Below are 18627 nucleotides of genomic sequence, written 5' to 3' on the forward strand. Positions count from 1 at the left end.
AATGGTCCCTGTGCTCGAGGCAGTTAGGAAGTAAACAAGTGACACGCGTGCTGTGGTCTCCATTTTCAGTGTTTTGAAATGTGTTTGTACTTGAAAATAAAGTTTGGCCATGCCACTGGCGAGAATACCAAGGGAATGGGATATCCTCCATCTAGGCAGCATTCAGTGACGTGTTTACTACTCAGTTATGTAAGAACTGCATATAAATATATACCTTATAAATAAGCCTTAGGAAGGCACTGAGATGCCCTGAATATAAGCAGTATAAAAGACTTTAACTATTGCATTTCTTCTGAACTTTTGACTCTGAGCTGAGACACTTGAGAAAAACAGATAATATCCCCTGGGAGAGGGTAATTTAACTTTCTGAAATTATTTGGTAAAGTACACAATACTAATTTGGTAATAGCTGTCACCAGCCTCAGGGCCCAGAGCTGCCGGGGTTGGAGCTAGCTGTGGAAGCCTGAAGTTGGAGCCTGAAGGAAAGCCCCAAAATGCTGCTGGACTGTCTCTCTCAGGACGTGTTGATAAGGAAGCTCTTATCCATATCTCTCTGTGAAGAGTAAAAGGCCTGTTGATCCTCCTGAGATGGGGGAGGAAACGTGGCATCGGCTGAGCCTCTGCTGTTTGGTTACAGGCCTCAGCAGTATGGCAGTTTGGCAGCTGGATGTTAGGGGAAAAGCAGTAACCAAGTGATTGCGGGGGAATCTGCAGCTTTGGGCACTTTCAGCCCCCAGTGGTCTAACTAAAAGCTCTCTAAAAGCTCTTAGTGCTAAGAACTTTTTTCTGTCTTCATATTTTGCAGATTCAGCAGCAGGAGAAGATCTCGTGATAATACAGCCGGGATATAGGTGATGTTCTAAAGAAAGGGGAAGTGGCCGTGCCAGGAGCTATGGCTACCTGCCATAGAGTGAGGGCTGTGTTCAGCTGTGCTGAGGGGAGAAGCTCTTGCCTCTGCTAGGCGAGAAGCAAGTGGCTAATTGGCAAGGCCCTTATTGCCTGCTTTTCCTGTCTGAAGTGAATGAGGGGTGGGTTTTCCTGATGGATCTGCAATCCCTTGCAAATTAGTGTAGAAGTTTGAGTGCAGTGACAGCATGCAGGTTATGTCACTAGTGTGATCGCTCAGTAATATATAAAATATGTCTGTTGCCATATTTTGTATGGCTCTTGTAGTTTTGAGCTACGTGGAAGTAGCCACCACATTCCAGCCTTTTGGCAACATCTTCCACGTGTTCCTACAGATACCCAAACTGGATGCTGTAAGTGAGGTTTGTGGAGTGGGAGTCCCTCTCACACACACGGGTAGCGTTCTGTGGTGGTGTCTGTGCCCGAGGCCTACCTTGCATGGACAAACAATCTATCTCAGCCTCTTGTCTCTTCATCTTCTTGCTTTGCAGGGGAGCAGGTTGCCTGGGCACTTTTGTAAGATGCATGTATGAATCTGATGTGGGAGCAGAATGTCCGTGGACTGGGAAACCTTCCAGACTGGGGCCAGGACAGCGAGGGGACACTACTTGGGACTGATGCATGTGGGCCTAACAAGTGTCTTTTTAAGCCTGGTGCTTGAACAAAAGAGAAGAATCTGGAAAGAGAAGACTGAGGATCATGCTGGCTATGGTAGGCTCATGTCATGTCATGCAAGCAAAGTAAATAGCAATCTTGACCAAGTTGCTGCTTACCAAATCAGAGTGTGTTGCATTCAGAGCACCTATAGCACCATTTTGAAACAGCGCCCGCAGCAGTTGCACTAGGAAGTTGTGTAACTGAGTGCAAGAGTCAGCTGTTGGGGGGCCAAAAGAAGTCCAAGTGCTCCAAGAAACTAGTGAGCCTTCATTGACCAAGAGCAGCTGAGGCCATGGCATTTTGTGCTGCTAGCCAGAACTCCCATCTTGTCAGACTTGGCTGTTACAGAGTGCATGACTCAGATGTGATTAACCTGAAATTCCCTCCTGGATACCGGAGTGGCTGGAGAGAGACAAGATTTCATGTTTTCAGGTGGGTGGAAGGGCGCTCCCTTGGAGTGCTGTGTCCGTCTGTGTGGTATGTGGAGGCTGCCAGGGCCAGTGCTGATGGTACGTTCAACTGCCTCAGACTGTGTCATCTAAGCAGGGTCCCTGGTGCCACTCACCTTCTGTTTTGTCTTATTAAGCTGAAACTGTGAATATGGACACAAAGCCGGAGAGGTGACCCATCTGTGGTCCTTGGTCAGGTGCACACATTAGCAATTTTAGTGCTGATTATAAACATTGAGGAGCAACTAGCTGAAGAGGTCAGGGTGCGCATTAGATGAGTCTGTCCATGAAGTAGCAGAGTTAGTGATCTGCACAACTGAAATGAGGATCAAAATAAAACCAATGAAATTCAAATGACGAATCTTCAATGAACACAGGGAAATAGAAGATAGGGGTCCTCTGGGAGGCTTTTCTGACAGAAATATAAGAAAAAAAGTGAATTCACAAGAGCCAGTCCTTTAAAGGAAGTGAGGACAGTGAGCTTTAGAATGCAAGTATAACAGAAGCACGTAAGAACAAAATCAAAAAGACACAGACATAAAGTGAAATGCAGCTAGCAAAGAAAAGGAAGGCAGTGCCTTGTAGACCTCATTAAAAAGATCAGAAAAGTGAAGCAGGATCAACAGAGAACAGAATTTTAGCCTAAGTTAAGGGCTAACGTCAGATATTTTCAAATTGACCTCAGATTGCTCTTTATCCTACAGTATTTAAAATTATTGCTGACCTAACATTAGTGTGATTAAAAAGTTTCTTTGAGATAGATGATGGATGAAATATAGGGAGGCTGTGGAGAGACAAGTATGGTTCAGGGGAGGTAAGAGAAAAAGAAGTGAGTAAATAATCAAATTAATTTCAATTCCTAGAAAAAAATCTGGAACAAATAAAACATATTTATACCTCAGAGAAAAATAACATAGAGATGAATTTCCAACAATAAATCCTGATGTGATATGTCTTGTTTTTCAGGCAAACTTTCATGTGATTCCCATAAGCAAATGGGTTAAGTATGGTGTACATTGGCACATGCAAAATCTGTCGGAAAACCAGAGTAACAGAGTGGCTCCTTCCATTTATCAGAATGGAAATGTGTATATCAAGAGGGATTCCACAGATCCAGAATCTGGTGCTAGTCATTAGTGATCTGAAGGATGCTTATAAAAGGGGAAATGCTTATTGAATTCACAGATGTAACAGACTGCAAAGGAGTAAATATGTTGGAGAACAGGGACAGAATACAGAATGCTCTCAACAAATTAGAAATATGAAGGAAAAAAAAGGATGCTATTCATCAGAAACAGCTGCAAACCTAGGCAGGAATAATCAGCTGGTGGAGAAAACTGGTTAGGTAGCAGTTCTGTACAATAGGATCTCAGGCTTTGAGTGGTCACAGACTGGGTGTGAGTCAACAACGTTTTGTTATTGCACAAATAGATAAGCGTCCTGCTGGGATGTATTAGGGGATTATCGTCTGCAAGACTTGGCACACGATCCTGCTTTGCTCAGCAACTGTAAAGCAGTTGGAGCGTGGTGTCTGCTTTTGGGTGCTGCACGGGGACCAATGGGAGAATGCCTAGATGAGAGCACCCAGGATGACAAGGGGCCGCGGGGAAATGCACAGTGATTTTGGATTGTTTAAGTTAGGAAAGAAAAGACTGATGGGGGAATGATAACGGTCCACAGATATGTGAAAAGTTACTGCTGAGATGAGGAATAATTTGTTTTTGTGTCTTTCATGGGCAAAAACTGCCTCAAGGAGGTTTTAGGTTAGGCATTAGGACAGATAAAGATGCAGGGGCATGGTCATGTTCTGTCTTTGGAGGTCTTTAAGAACAGGCTATGTAAAGATACTCCATAAGCTGGAATTGTCTAGGTTTGAGGCAGGGAGGCTGAAAAAGTGGCTTCCTGAGGATCTTTGGCCCTATGTTCCTGTGCACTCTAATGCCATTCCGACATATGCTGTGCCATAAGATGTGGCTGCAAAACAGATGCAGGTAGGCAGAGGTTCTGCCCACCAATGCAGCCATCTCCTCATCACATGTCCTGGAGTGTTTGCTGATACAGCTGCCTAATATCCTCCTAATCCTGCTTGCTGTTGGTTAATTCACCTATGAAACACTAATGCAACTTCTCTGGTGCAATCTTGATCTTGTCCTCTATCACATGTAAATAAAAGCTTATGCAATGTTTTGGGGTATTCTTTTACACTGAGCTCCATCTTTTCTTTCAATGTGAAAATTCCTTTTGCAATACACAATTGGTCAACAATCTCCAAACATCTGCCATGGGTGCAGGAGCAGGAAACGTCTTGTGGGTATGACCTTCACATCTGGGGAGCTCCAGACCTGACAATTTCCAGCCAGTATTCTTGAGAAATAATTATGTATTGTAGGTTTTTCTCTTAAAAATATTTTTCTACTTCTCTATATTTGAAATAATATATTCTTAATATGACATAAACCGGATGAATAAAAATAACACATTATCTTCCAGCCATATTAAATTATACTAATTTATGTACACGGAATATGTAAAGAACAATTAACTTTATAAATGTATGTGTCAGTAAAATAGTGAAAAAATATTTAAAGTTAATAAGAATATATTTGGTTACAATTTTGTAATTTTTTTTCTTTTGAATGATCTACCATTCATGTTTAATAAAGCCAAAACAAAATATTTGCTACTTGTACCGATTATAGCTAGCAGAAAATAGTAGTAGTAGTAAGTACTAGAGGAGAGGGAAAGTTAGCATTGGCCATTTTTAATATAATGATCACTTTTGTAAGGCAATTTCATGATGAGTAAATGCTTGAACTCAGTTTTAAAGCATACCGTGTTTTTTAGCTTCTGTTGCTGGCCAAGATCAACCTTGCAAATTGTTTTAAATTATGGAACCCAGTTATCTCGGTGTTGTAGTGTTTTCATTTACAAGGAATGTAAATGTCTCATTTACAAGGCCCTATTTCCCTGGAAAGAAGAAGAATCAAAGAGGAGGAGGCAGATTCTTTGCTCACAGTTCTTTTATTTTGCCTTTTTTTCTTAGCCTCACACATACATTGCTTATCTTGCTCTCTGTGGCTGTTTTTTCCCTGCTTTTTCTGTTTACTTGCTGAGTGCTTCTGACACACACGTATACACTACCCTCATACTCAACCTCTGCATTTGCATTCAAAGCACCCTTTACACAGTGTGGCTCAGTGCCTACTCCTATCTCACCATCCTTGCTTTAATTTTAGCCAGTGGTTTTTACTGGACTCACTATTCAAACATAAAGGCAAATTCAGCATGATTAGAAAGTCCATAATCTTTAGCAGTGCCAAGAGGTCAAAGCCAATGGCTACTCCCAGAGTCAGCAAACCTACAGAAACAAGTTATTTTCCTGAAAGTATATATATGTATTTGGAAGGAAAGGGCTCTGTTTCTGCTGCTGCTGTTTCCTGCAGGTCATCAGAAGAAGGCTGCCTTCAGAATAGCAAGATGTCCCTGCCGTGGTGCTGAGCGAGGCTGCGAGCCCTGGCCACCGCTCCTGCTCAGTGTTGAGCTCAGTGGGAGGAAAAGAGGGCAACCCTGTGGGAGAGGCAGCCTTCGGCTTCCGCGCACGCCAGGGTCTCTTAGCTCCAGACAAGCCCGAGTTCAGCTGCCCACGCAGCTACACCCGTCCCAGCTGCGTGAGCTGCATCTGTGTGGGGAAGGGTCCACATCACCATGCAGGGAGAGTTCAGAGCTTGACCAGAGGTGGTTAGACCTGGACTTAACACTGGAACAAATAGCTGATGATGAATGGCGGTTGTCTCCACCGTTAACAACAAATACCACCCATTCAAAGATTTCCCTAGGCACGGACTCTGTGAACCTGGATAAAAATCCCTCAGCATAGGGCAAAGTGCCGGTTTTCCTTGGTGTGAAGCAGGCTCATTCGGGGCACAGCGCTGGCAGGTCTGTGCCCAGGGGACTGGTGCTCACACCTCAGCTTAAGCTCTTGGTGAACAAGTTCTGCAGCTGCACTGACTCCCTGGCCACACCTTTTCATTAAATCCAAGATACGATGCTGCCTGATCAGAGGAGTTTTCTTATTGACCTAATTAGGATCAAGAGCAAATCTTTAATGTTTGCTTACAGGACCCGGCCAGTCCTGTCAGGGAAAGTTTTGCCACTGCACTTTTGTGCCAGTTTCTTGTCACGTCTTGGCTTCCATCTGCACGTGTACAGAGACCCAGCCAGCTTGAGGACTTGTCAAGCTTCTAGAATAAAGCTGATCAAAAGTAAAACGCTGGGCCACAATCTGTGCTGAGCTGCTTTATGTTTCATACAAATCCAACTCCACTAATTGTCATGGAATCTCTCTTTTCAGTTTCACCACTGCAAATGAGAGTAGGGGTTTTGCCTCTAATGTCTTTCAGCTTCATAAGATATTCTGATGAGGAATCTATTATTTTTTTTCTGTGTTTTTCTTGATATTGAAGTAATTTCACTAACCCTTTTTTATCTTTGCTGCTGAATATACATTTGATTACTAAATTTAGTGCTTCTCTTCACATGACCTATTTCTTTTGAATCTTAATGTTGTTGCTTGGATACGCTTCCCTCTTTTAAGTGAGGCTCCTGGTTTCATCTTGCATTCTTCTGTGCTTTGGGCAATACAAATGGATTGTTATTGAATATTTTTTCAGGTTCTTTAACGTACTGATTTGTCTGACACCTTTGTTTCAGCAGAGCTTTGTCTTTGCAGATCTGAACCGCTATTGTTTCTTTGGGTTTATATATAGTATATGCTGTATAGTGTAGACTAGCTATCTATTCTTGCATGTAGTTATAATCAGTTTTAAAAAATTGCACTGTTACAAAGGTGGCCAGCTCCTAAATAACTTACTTGAATGCTAATATTTATAAATAATTAAATACATATTTTCTTTTAGAATGAGGATTCATCTTTTTGTTTAGTCCTTGACTAGTAAAAGTAGGTAACAGGAAACAAATAAAGCATTTTAATTTTTGTTGAGGTGTCCTTTCTCCTGCAGTGCACTTTTGCTCATGCCATTATGGAAAGGTGGCATGCCCCAAAACACAAAAAAAAAAATGTTGAAGGAAGGATAACAGAGACTTTCAGAAGTAAAGAGTAGCTACCATGTATGGAGAAGTTAAACAGGCTAAAATTCTTGTCCCTGGAAGAGTGATGAGAGCAGCTCAAGAGAAATATTTAAGTAATGGATAGCATGAAAATGGAAATAAGGAACACTCCACTTTCTTTTCATGAGAATTTTTTCTTTTCACAAAGATTAAGAGCATCCTGTAAATATTATAACAGATGTGAAACTACTAGAAAGAAGTACTTTTTTATGTGGGCTAATTTGTGGGATGTGATGGTATTTGGAGACTGAATAGCCAAAACTATGAAAAGAAAGTAGGGGAATGAATGGAAGATGCCGGTGGCCTTTGAAGACAGGGGGTGGATTCAACCCCTCAACACTGATTGTTGGAAGCTGGGAAAATGGATTAAGGAGTGATCAGGGTGCCACTAGATTTTTATATTTTTGTGTGTGTTGTATTGAAAACAATTCTTTACTGTGAGGGTGGCTGAATGTCAGAACAAGTTGCCAAGAGAGGTGGTGGAGTCCCCATCCTTGGCGTTACTCAAAACCCAATAGACATGGGCTTGGGCAACCTGCCTGAGCTGACCATGCTTGATCATGAAAGTTGGACCAGATGGTCTCCAGAGGTCCCAGCTAATGCCAACTATTCTGTGATTCCGTATCCTGATTGTGTCCTGTCTAGCATATGCTACTGTGTCTTTATTGCTACTTATAAAGATACCATGGGTATGCCTCCCCATGCTACAGGTACACGTTGATTTTGCTCTCTAGGGTTTGGGACATGTCGAGCAATTCTGAGAAGAAAGACAACTTTCAAGCCTTACGCTCGTCAAAACATTCCAGATACTGGTATGTAGATTACTAAGTGACATGGGTGTTTAATGATGAGAATGTTCTTTGTAGGCAGGCGCCAAGCTTTCTTATAAGTTGTAGAGCTGGTGAAATAATATGTTCTTTGCCCTGTGTTCTATCGTTGGAGTTTCGTGACATGATTTGGAAGCATATGCTATACGGCTTTAGACATTCTATTTATTATGAGTATTATCAAAAGATGTTTTATGAAGAAGTTACTGTAAGCCGTGTGAAAGAAAATTAATATATGCAATTGGTAACAATCCAGATGTGAGTCATGTACATGACTCTTCTTGACTGACCGTTCTCACATTAGAAATATTTTTTGTTTTTTTTTAGTCTGGTGCAGAACACTGTTTCCTCAAGGGAAAAGATAAAATGCCCACCTGATTAGGGAAGCAAAAAGATTTTAAAAAAAGAAGAATCTGAATTTCTAGTGCATATTTATAAATGCTTAACCTTGCTTCACTTGTATTCTTGGACCATCATCCTTACTACGCTATTATTAGCAGCTGTGTGTTAATGTACTGGAGACTGCCAGGACCTCTAGAACTAGGAGCTCAATCGAGCTGCCTAAACATAGGTGTCAAGTACTATTTTAGTTGCCATGTACTCCTCTCCTGGCTTCAGCTGCTCCTTCAGAAAGCTGCAGGTCTATCATCAGTCTGTTGTGGTATCTGCCAGGCCCTTGCAGATGCCTCTGATAAGCAGAGGTGTGTCGGGTGGCACTGGGTGATCTCTGTGAATGGCACTAAAAGGTCACCTGGGAAAGAACCTCATCTGGGCAACCAATTCGTCACCTAGATGTACCAGAGGTTGAAGGCACTGCCCGCAAAAGATATACCCTAGCTACATGAATTGGACTCATTGGAGTCAATGCAAGCAAATTTCATTGAAAATAAACAAACAAAACCCTAAAACAAAACCCTAAAACCCAGGTGTATATATGCTTCCTAGAGCAATTTCTACATTGGGTATCTTCAGAATATTGTCCATCCATTTGATTAAACATTTGATTGATTTGGCTTTTAAATATGGAAGAAACTTTTTAAAAAAGGTCAATTTTATATGAATGGATTTTCCTGATCTTAATGTTTGAATGTTTTTTCCTGATCTTCTTAAGAACTATAATTTCTTTAGCATTCTACTCTTTATTTTAAAGTACAATTTTATCCAAAAATAAGTTCGGATGCTGTTGAGATTGTGCTATACCAAGTGTATGTATACATTTAGAGCAGCAAATAAACGTATATGACATCTGAAATATTAAAAAGCATTTTTATGAACTATTTTTATCATCCATTGTGTGCCTCAGAGAGCTGAATAAAGGCACATACTGAATAAATGAAAAATTAAATGTAATCATCCCATAATAAACAAACAGAAAAACATAACAAGACTGAACAGCCGGTAGAGACCTAGATACAGAATCCAGGAAGATATTAATATCTAGAATAACCTGCAAAATGTCCATCAATCCAAAAACCTTTAAAATAAATTTACACAGCGCTTTGCCATAAAAACAGCACAATTTGTTTAATCTGCATTAATATTTTTGGAAAACTAATCCTTTTATGTTGTTTTTCCTCATAGCTATTGCACAGCATTGCTCTGGTACTACAATAAAATCCTAGGAGTGTGATGACACGTCCGAGAAGACTGCAGACCTCAATGAGGCACAGCCTGTCCTGGTAGACTGCCCTGCGTGGTGACTGGAAAGCTTTTATTAGAGACTGGAGCCTTTATTCTTAGCAAGGAGTTATTGGTCTGACTCTGCTTCCATTAAAATCAACAGGAAGAGCCACAGGCTCCATTAGTATTTCTGATTTATTCTGTGGTCACACCTAGGCTCAACTAGTCCAGGAGATCTTTGAGGTAAGCACTAAATGTATTTATGGCACAAAATGCTTTTCACTCTTGCATCTTAAAGCCCTTTTAAAAATGTGTATATTGGTGAATACTTTATTAATGATGAAGGAAGAAAACAGTATATCTGATAATTTATTATTACGGAGGGATATGGAGAACATACATATATTTACAACATGTCCCTTTTCTGGCTAGATGATGCTGATATCTTGACTCTTGCAGCATACTCTATCAGTGTTGCTAAGTGGATCATTACTTGTAGTGAAAGGTATTGCAATTACATCATCTAATGTAATGACAATTATCTTGTCATTACTCACCCTAGTATTACCATTTCCCAATCCTCCCTGTTTTAAGATATATTTGAGAATCCAAAATGTTTTTGGTTCTGGATTCTCAAATATTAGACTTGAGTGAGTCAAACCTAGATTAGTGTGAGTTTCAAACCACTCTGGATGCATAGAGCTCTGCTGCTGCATCAATTCTCAGTGGTTTCGGAGTACGCAACCTTATGAAGCAGGAACAGGCCCACAATAGCCTGTTGTTTAAGTTACTGCACAGACCTGCATTTCAGGAGTCCCTACGTACCTGGTGTGTGGAAAACCACCTCCCTGCATATGCTTGTTCTATGCCACTAAAAGCATTGCTGCCTTCCAGCACTGACCACCAGTCATTTGTAAATGCTTGAGGGAGGCTCTAGACTATGCTCTTGCACTGATGTGTCTGCTTGTGGACACACGGATGCCTCTCACTGCAGTCAGGATTGCAGTCCAGGCAAACTAGCTCGTCTGGGTCAGGCGCCCAGCCCTGCCTGCTGTCCTCACTTGGGCTGTTAGCTTTGCAGTGACATTGCAAATGTAATTCCCCAGTGCTGACAGTCACCCAACGTGTCCTGCCATTCCCATTACATGTTCACAACAGCAGACAAGTTCTCCCGCGTTCAGGGGTGAAAGACCCATGGCTATTGTTGCAGGTTTGGATTTAGTGAAGAAAATAATGGAGGATTCAACCCCTCTCACCCTCAGCGCTGCCTCCATCTCCTGCTGTAGTGCCAGAACTGAGAGTGCTGGGACTCCCATGCTGCTTAAAATACTCCTGCTTGCACCCACGCTGGACTGAGGTCACCTGTACCTACATGCCGGCCACCCACCTATTCTGAAGTTCACACAAACTCTTAGTTGTATAACATAACACCGACATATAAATATATATGTATTTTTTTTCCTTAAAAAGAAAGAAAACCCAAACAACCAAAACAGAACTTTCAATGTTCAGCTATATGCTTTCAGTTCCCCTAGGGGAAAAAAAAAAAAGATTTTTTTCTTAAAGGCAATATTAATTATTAATCTTTTCATGACTTTTACTTGACTTGACATTTGATTTTAAGAGTAGAAAATCCTTTTTTAATTTTTTTTTTTCATTCTTTGGCCTATTTCACTATAGTATTAGTAAGAGGGAGGAGTTCCTTCCATGGCTCAAAATGGAGCAAATAATGTATTCTTCCAAAGCTCTATTTTGACAAACACTAAACATCTGCTTCATAAGGAACTGAGTAAGAAGAGAAATTTTTCCTGTTTTCTGTCACATCACCTTTCTAATTGCTGATTAGAGATGATTTTCACTAGGATAAAGACTTTTTAAAATTAGGTTTTATATATCTGAGTGTGCTTCAAATTAGATTATAGAATTATACACTGCAGAAATAAAAGACAAATTTGATGATATGATCGGGGAATTTCTGTGCAGACTAAGAATACTAAATTTTAAGTGAGCCACTTGATATTACTGAACATAATGTAATAGTTCATAATAAGATAGACTTCGTGGCAAGCTTTTTAAAATTTACAAATATTATGTCTTTTGTATTTCTGAATGTATCGCCATGGCAGACAGGTTAGGTTAAACATTTTTTCAGTTTCACAAAAAAATGCCTGGTGTTACCCTGAAGCACTGGGACTCATGAGGACTCAAATGGTAAAAAACAGCATCAGACTTTGGATCCAAGAAGAAACAAGCTAGATCCCAAATGTAGATGTTCAGCTAGATCCCTATATGCAATCTTTTAGCAACAGCATCCACAGAGCTCCTCATTCTGTTGATGCTTTGTTTGCCAGCCTGGTGGACAGAGCATAAGCAAAATAATGTCTCTTTTGACTCAATTGTACATTACAGATTGATTTGCAGTTTCACTGGTTATTTCATGGTACTATTTTCATTATTTTTTTTCATTATTTTCTACTATTTGGTACTATGGTACTATGTGGTAGTTAGTACCATACTAGTACTAGTACCATAGTACCTTGGTACTATTTTCATTAATATTTTGCCTTTGGTGTTTTTTTTTTTTAAGGGAATAAGTTGCATAATTTTGCGTAGTCTTGTAATCACATTTATGTTTTGGTAGAAAAGTGAAGACCAGTATTTTTTATTTCTGATTTTGAGTCTTGGATAAATAAATGCTCAGTGGTATGCAGCACTTGGGGTCATCTGAAAGTAAGGAAGGAAAACTTAGGCTGCTGAGTATGTAGATAGATAATGTAAATAGGCTGACACTGGTTACAATGGCAAGCTTGGAGCCTCAGAAATAAGAATTAATAGAAATAGGATATCTATAATTCAATAGATTTAATTAGTTTCATTATTTTCCAAGCTATGGTGAGAACAGTTGAATAAATAAATGAATAGAAAATGTCATATTAACAGGTATTAAATATAAAAAGAAATTATATACCAGCTTGCAAATGTGTAATGAAAAACAACGGGGTATCTACAATGAAAGTGAAACAGAACTCATAGGCTTTAGATCTAAAGTTGCGGACAGCTGTCAAGTGCATGACTATTTGGCCACTATGCGAAATGTTCTGGCAGGATTCCACCGTTACGTCTCTTGGCGAGCTGAATAAGTCAATGTATTTCCCTAGAGAAATCAATTCATGACAGCTTGAAGAATCAGCTATAAAAACTTACACAACTCACATTTTTTTTTCATGGTCAAGAGCTCCAGAAAAACCCAATTGCCAAATTATGCTTAAAGTTACTTAAAAAAAAAAAAAAAAAAAAAAAAGACTAAAGTAGCCCCACTACAGTGAAGATGTAGTATCAGCATTTTATATAGGTACTTTCACCAAGTTGCCTGTAAGAACGTATGAAAAATGTCATGAAGCGCAATGAAAGCCACAGTGTGCTCTGCTGGCCTGGTTTGAAATGGGTGACAGTGCTCTGGCTTCTCTTAAAGCACTATACAGAATGAGGAGCTCAGATGCAGGACATCCTGCTCAGATGGAATGAACTTTGGCTCTTGATGGCTTTTAATTCGCTTCCCTTGAACTCATGACTAATTAATCAAGACTAACCTATTATCTAGATGTTTCACCTGCGCTTTCTTTCTCTCAGTAATTTGAGAGTGGTTTCTCTCCCCTCTTCTAGGCTTAGCCCAGTTGGTCCTCTTTCATGCTGTTTCCATTTTGCTTGATGAAAGGCAGTGTTCTTTCTGCTTATTGCCTTTTGCTGACAACCTAGCTTGAGAAGAGATACTTCTGGGATAGAACTAGATGTTTCTGATTAGCTAGACCCGCTGGGAAATGAAAGAGATGTAGCTTCCTTGTACCTTGCGAATTATAATTGATCAGCTTCATTGCTCAGTGTTTATGAAATAAAACTTTCATGCTTTGACCTATAGCAGTGTTTGGGCTGCCAAAACATATTTATGTGGAAATTCCTGGCAAGACATGAAAATTGTGCCAAATGTGGCAGGAAAAATAATTTCTCCTTGATTTTCAAGAAGAGTAAACACATTTAATAGTGCTTACTATATTGTTGGAAAGATTCCCTATAATCTACCTAAAAATATAATTGCACATGGGTAAAGTGTGACTATGTTAGTCTGACAAATACACTAATTTTAACTTCATTACCAAAAAAAAAAAAAAAAAAAAAAAAAGGTTAATATTCAACTCAGTGTCCCATCATCCATTTTACACTTGAAGTGATTCAGCAGTAGCTTGTGAGTGGAACAGCATATTTTCCTGTCAGCTTCTTCTTACTATTAAGGTAACACGATGATACAATATGCCTCAAAACCTAAGTAATGGTTCATCTTTTATGTGTGTCCTTTTCACATGGTTCATCTTTTGTGTTTGACACAAATTAATCTAATTATGCAACTATATAGTTGTCATACTGCACATGTGTCTGTACAGACTTGAAATAAAGTCGTGGCACTTACTTGCCAGCTCTTGCTCTTACCTAGCCTCTCTTTGCACTTTTTAAAGCCACTAAAATGGAGCAAACCTCCACAAAGTGTAGTGTGCTGTGGAGCTGACAAATTGGATGGGCTCAGGGTGAGTGAAATATGAAGAGCTGCAGAGCTGGTGCGAGGATGGGACAGGGCCATAGGGCTGGCCAAGAGGGTACAAGGAACAGAGATGCAGGTGGGAGTGAAATCTCACCCTTTTAGCAGCAGTGAGCTGCTGGATGGGCTCAGCTACCACTTGCACTATGCCCAAAATATAAACATAGCTTCAACCAGTTATAAAACACTACTGGCAATAGTGCAGTGGGAGGATGATCAACGCTAGAACAAATAAATAAATAATCCTCTGCTCTTGAATTTTTGAGAATTTTTGCTTCCTTTTTAAAAAATATTTTTCTTCCTTCTTCTTGCTGTTACTACAGCTCATCCATTATACCATGGTGACTGTCTGCTTTGTAACTGGCAGAGACAACCCACAAAAATGCGATAATCAGCTAACAGAATCACAAGATTGGATTATGGAGTAACTCATGAATATATGCTTGGAATATCTCTTAAGCTGCAGTTACAGTGTGGTTTGCAATTTAGGGTGGCCATTTAAAGACCTGATCAATCTTAAAATTAGCTAGCTCCTCTAATAAAACAGTTTAGCTACTACAACACCGTACTTGCACGAAATGATTTGCTCTTCCATCATGCTCAGACCGTTTCCACTGCTTGCGTCAGCTCGAGTATCTCTGATTACTCGGTAGACACCTGGCATCTACTTGTGAATCCTGTTTTCCTTTTGTGAACGTGCTAACCTTTTTGAAAGTAATGTGGTGTGACAGTAAGAAGAAATCATAGCACAGCAAGAATGTGACACCTAGTGGACGGAATGTGTTCTGGAGAGGTGTCAGAATTGTCAAGGAGTAATAGCATTAAAACCTTACCAGGTATAGCAGTTTGCTAACAGCAAAGACCTTGATCTTGAATGACTTTCTGCACAGATACATAGTAATTAGGTAGCAGAAATCCCCCTCTGGAGGCTCAGAGGTGAGAAAAGGGTTAGAAATCATTTTAAAAGGAGTTTTTTTGTTAACTACTGGCAGAACGAAATTACCATACCAGGATGGCCAAGGCTCTCAAAAGACCAGGACCAAAGCCTATGAAGAAACTGGGAATAATGAGATGCACTCAAACAGGAGACTTGCTACATGCAGAACTCAGGGATAAAGTATGCTTAAAAAAGTGAGTTTTTATCATGCTTTTGTTATTGCCACATTACCTTGGCATGAGGTTAATTTTCACAACCCAAATACTCAGTGATGAATAAACCACCCCATGGAATCAACTGGACAAGGCTGAGACACAGTTTAATAAATCTAATAAATTCTGCACAAATTAGCTGATGCAGAACTGCTTGTGTTTGTGTCTGTTTTTCTGCAGTGCAGTCCGTAGTACCAGAATTTCAAGTATTCTCCGTCTTCTGGAGTGTCCCAATTCCTTACTGCTCATTGGGTGTAATAAAGTAAAAAGATAATCACCAGCAATTATTTTATTTATATATGGATTTATATATATAAGACCATACTTTTTCACTGTAGATTTTTTTTAATTATACATATTTTGAAATGCTCTGAGAAGTACATATTAATCAATAACCAGATGCCAGAGGAAAGCTTGTCACTCTGGCAGGGCAAGTGCTCATGCTGGCCCTATACACCGCTCGAAAGAACCTTGAACTGGGAGCTTTATCTGTATTGCTGATTCTAATGGATTAGCTAAATGAAACTGTCTTGTAGCCGACTGGTTTGTGCAAGGCTCATTTTACCTGCTATGCTTTTATAAAGCTACTCTTGGTAGTTCAGAGCCACCTGCCCTGTTGGGCTGTGTGGGGTTGTTCCTATTTAGCACAAACCAGCAAGACAAGCGCTGGGCTACGCCAAGCCAGTGCTTTTCAGATGCTTGGAGACAGTTTAGGTCTGTGTGCATTGTACAAACCGAATTTGGGGAGATACTGAAGTCTCTCGTATTTTCCAAACAAAACAAAATGCACTACGGAGAACCTGGAGCTGAAAAATACAGTCAAAGGCCCAGCACAATGGCCAGTCATAGCTTGCTAATTTGCTCTTCAGCTTTAACACTGATATTTTGCAGTCACTTTTTTTTTTTCCTCTTGGCCACAAATGGGCACATGGAAAACGAATTACACTAGTACCAGTATCTTGATATCACAATACTAGAAATGCCCTTTTTTGGCAGTAGAAAATGGTGTTATAATTAGCCCTACATTTATTACTGTGAATAACCTCGCTATGGAGCAGSRRGGKRGRSRGGSRGSGKSGGGGSGGGGGGGGGGGGATTGCGGGGCAGCCAACGGTCGCCAACGGTCGCCAACGGTCGCCAACGGTCGCCAACGGCCACGACACGCGCACACGGCGAAGGTGGGGCGGGAAAGCCCCCCATGCAGCCAATGGGAACGCCCGCTGGCTGCTGGTGGGCGGGGCCACGCAGCGCCCCGCCCGCCAACGGCCGCTCCCGGCCGCCCCGCCCTGCCCTGCGGATGTGGAGCCGGGAGGCCGCGGTGAGTGGGGAGCGGGCGGGTGAGCGGCCCTCGCTGTCTGCACTGCCGCCGCCGCCGCCGCCGCCGTCGGGGGAGGAGCCACTTCCCCCTAACACTCGCCCGCCCACCGCGGCCTGCGTCGCGAGGCGCCCAGAGCCCGCAGGCTTCGGTGGCGGCCAGGCTGGGCCTCGGGGTTTGGGGTGTTGGGAGGGGACGGCCTGGCCGCAGTGAGGTCCCGGCCCCGCGTTGTGTGTGTGGCGGGGGAGCGGGGCGACTTCTCTCCAGCTCCCTTAAAAAGCGGGGGAGGGAGCGCTAGGCTCGCGGCTGAGATTGGGGCTTGGGGCGAGAAGTGGTGCTGTGGCCTCCTGCGGCGGTCTGGGCGCGGGTTTGGGGCAGGCTCCTGCGGGCTCGGTGCCCGCCGGTCCCCGGGTTGTGTTTCCAGGCGCAGACTCCCCCTGCTCCATCCGCGCCGCTGCCCTGGAAGGGGCTTTGCTTCCTTGGTGCTCCCTGTCTGTGCCAAGATGGGGCTTTGGCATCTGAAGGGCCCCGGCAAGGCCTGTTCTCTGTGGGAAAGGTGGAGCAAAGAGGGAAGAGAAAATAAAAGTGTTTTGTCCCTATTCTGCTTTTTTCTACATCTGTGATAACGTATGTTGTGCGTAAGAATGAGCAGGAAACACCAAATTATATCCTACAGAGTGTGCTTGGTAATGTGTATGTTTACTCAGACTAATTTGTGGTGTCACTCTGTGTGAATTCAAATACATAAATTCAAATAAATTCAAATAAAATTCAAATAAAGAGTGCTGTAGCCCTGATTTTGGTTTCAGTACCAACGAATTTAAAAAGAATAAGCCACAAATCCAAATCACTATGAAAGCAAAGTTTCCTGAATAGCATAGTGTTTACGCAAAGAACATGTGCAAAAGAGAACAGTACTCTAAAGGGATATGATCAATAACAACTGTAACCATAAGTATGGTTAATTAATAACATTCTTCAAAATGTAATTCTGAAATTCTAAAATTCTTCAGAAGCTACACTATGATCAATGGGGCAAGTATTACCTTTCTTGAAAGAAAACAGGGCTGATTACGGAAAGTGATTTACAAAGGTGGAGTAACTTACCAAGACAACATAATGAATCACTGACATAATCACAATACAAAGTCTAATCATTGACTATATTTACATTTGTCTGAATCATCCTACTTGTGCAGATTTGCATCTAAAATGTAATTTTAATATTTTATTAGTTTAATGAGTGCTTTTATAGATTGTATTGCTTCTGTAGATCTGTACACTTGGGTTCAAAAGTGTAAATCCAAATGCTGCAGAAGTGTGTGCATATAAACCTGCCTGCAAGGGAAACTAGAAACACGGTTGAAATTGGGAATGAAAAATTCTTTGCTAATCAAAAGCAGATAGACATGTCTTTATGATAAGTATTCATTTAAAGAATGATGCTACAGCATAAGTTCTTTAAAATATTGGGGATTTTGATTTTTCTGTGAACTGTATATGAATAACTGTTACAAAAAGTCACCTGTGTACTTAAAGCAAAATACTTAGATACTAAGTAATTTCATTCTTTTGCACAGGAGAAAAGTGGTTACAATCAAAGACACTGAGTAAAAATAGTGAAGTTCACAGCAGGGAAAAAAAAAAAAAACAAACCCCCTTCCACTCCCAGCCCCTCCACTGTATCGTGTGCCCATTCATTTGCTGAGCACAAATGTGTGATTGCTCCTTGCCACAGAAAAGCTTTGGGCTGCTTAGAGCAATGCTGAATATTACTTTTAATATGGGCATTCTTGTTTTGTTTTCATACTTAGCAAGCTCTCAAAAGATGAAGGAAAGCTGGTCTTCCTTAGACAACTTTGAGCCTAACTTCAGGCCTCTGGTAGTAATTGAGCTTGCAAAAAGCACCAAAGACGAAACTAGAGAATGGCTCACAAGAAGAATTTCGGACAAAAAGGCGAATGGAGGTGAGTAAAATGTGACTTCTGT

At 41.1% G+C, this 18627-nt stretch overlaps 1 protein-coding gene across 3 annotated transcripts in view; it reads left to right on the forward strand.

Annotated features, from left to right (window-relative positions):
• Positions 1-15287: 15287 nt before the first annotated feature.
• ANO10 (anoctamin 10) overlaps positions 15288-18627 on the forward strand; it is a 93384-nt gene continuing 90044 nt past the window's right edge. For 2 of the 3 annotated variants that reach the window (XM_026045549.1, XM_026045547.1), the window contains exons 1-2: positions 16621-16641; positions 18453-18605. In XM_026045549.1, the coding sequence (XP_025901334.1) occupies positions 18467-18605 (139 nt within the window). In that variant the 5' untranslated portion in view covers positions 16621-16641; positions 18453-18466. Of the gene's footprint in view, positions 15306-16620; positions 16642-18452; positions 18606-18627 lie in introns of those variants that run through there. The other variant, XM_026045548.1, reaches the window with a different exon arrangement.

This window comes from Nothoprocta perdicaria, unplaced genomic scaffold (genome assembly GCF_003342845.1).
Source record: "Nothoprocta perdicaria isolate Ctin4 unplaced genomic scaffold, notPer1 scaffold_40, whole genome shotgun sequence".
In the NCBI taxonomy this organism is placed as follows: Eukaryota; Metazoa; Chordata; class Aves; order Tinamiformes; family Tinamidae; genus Nothoprocta; species Nothoprocta perdicaria.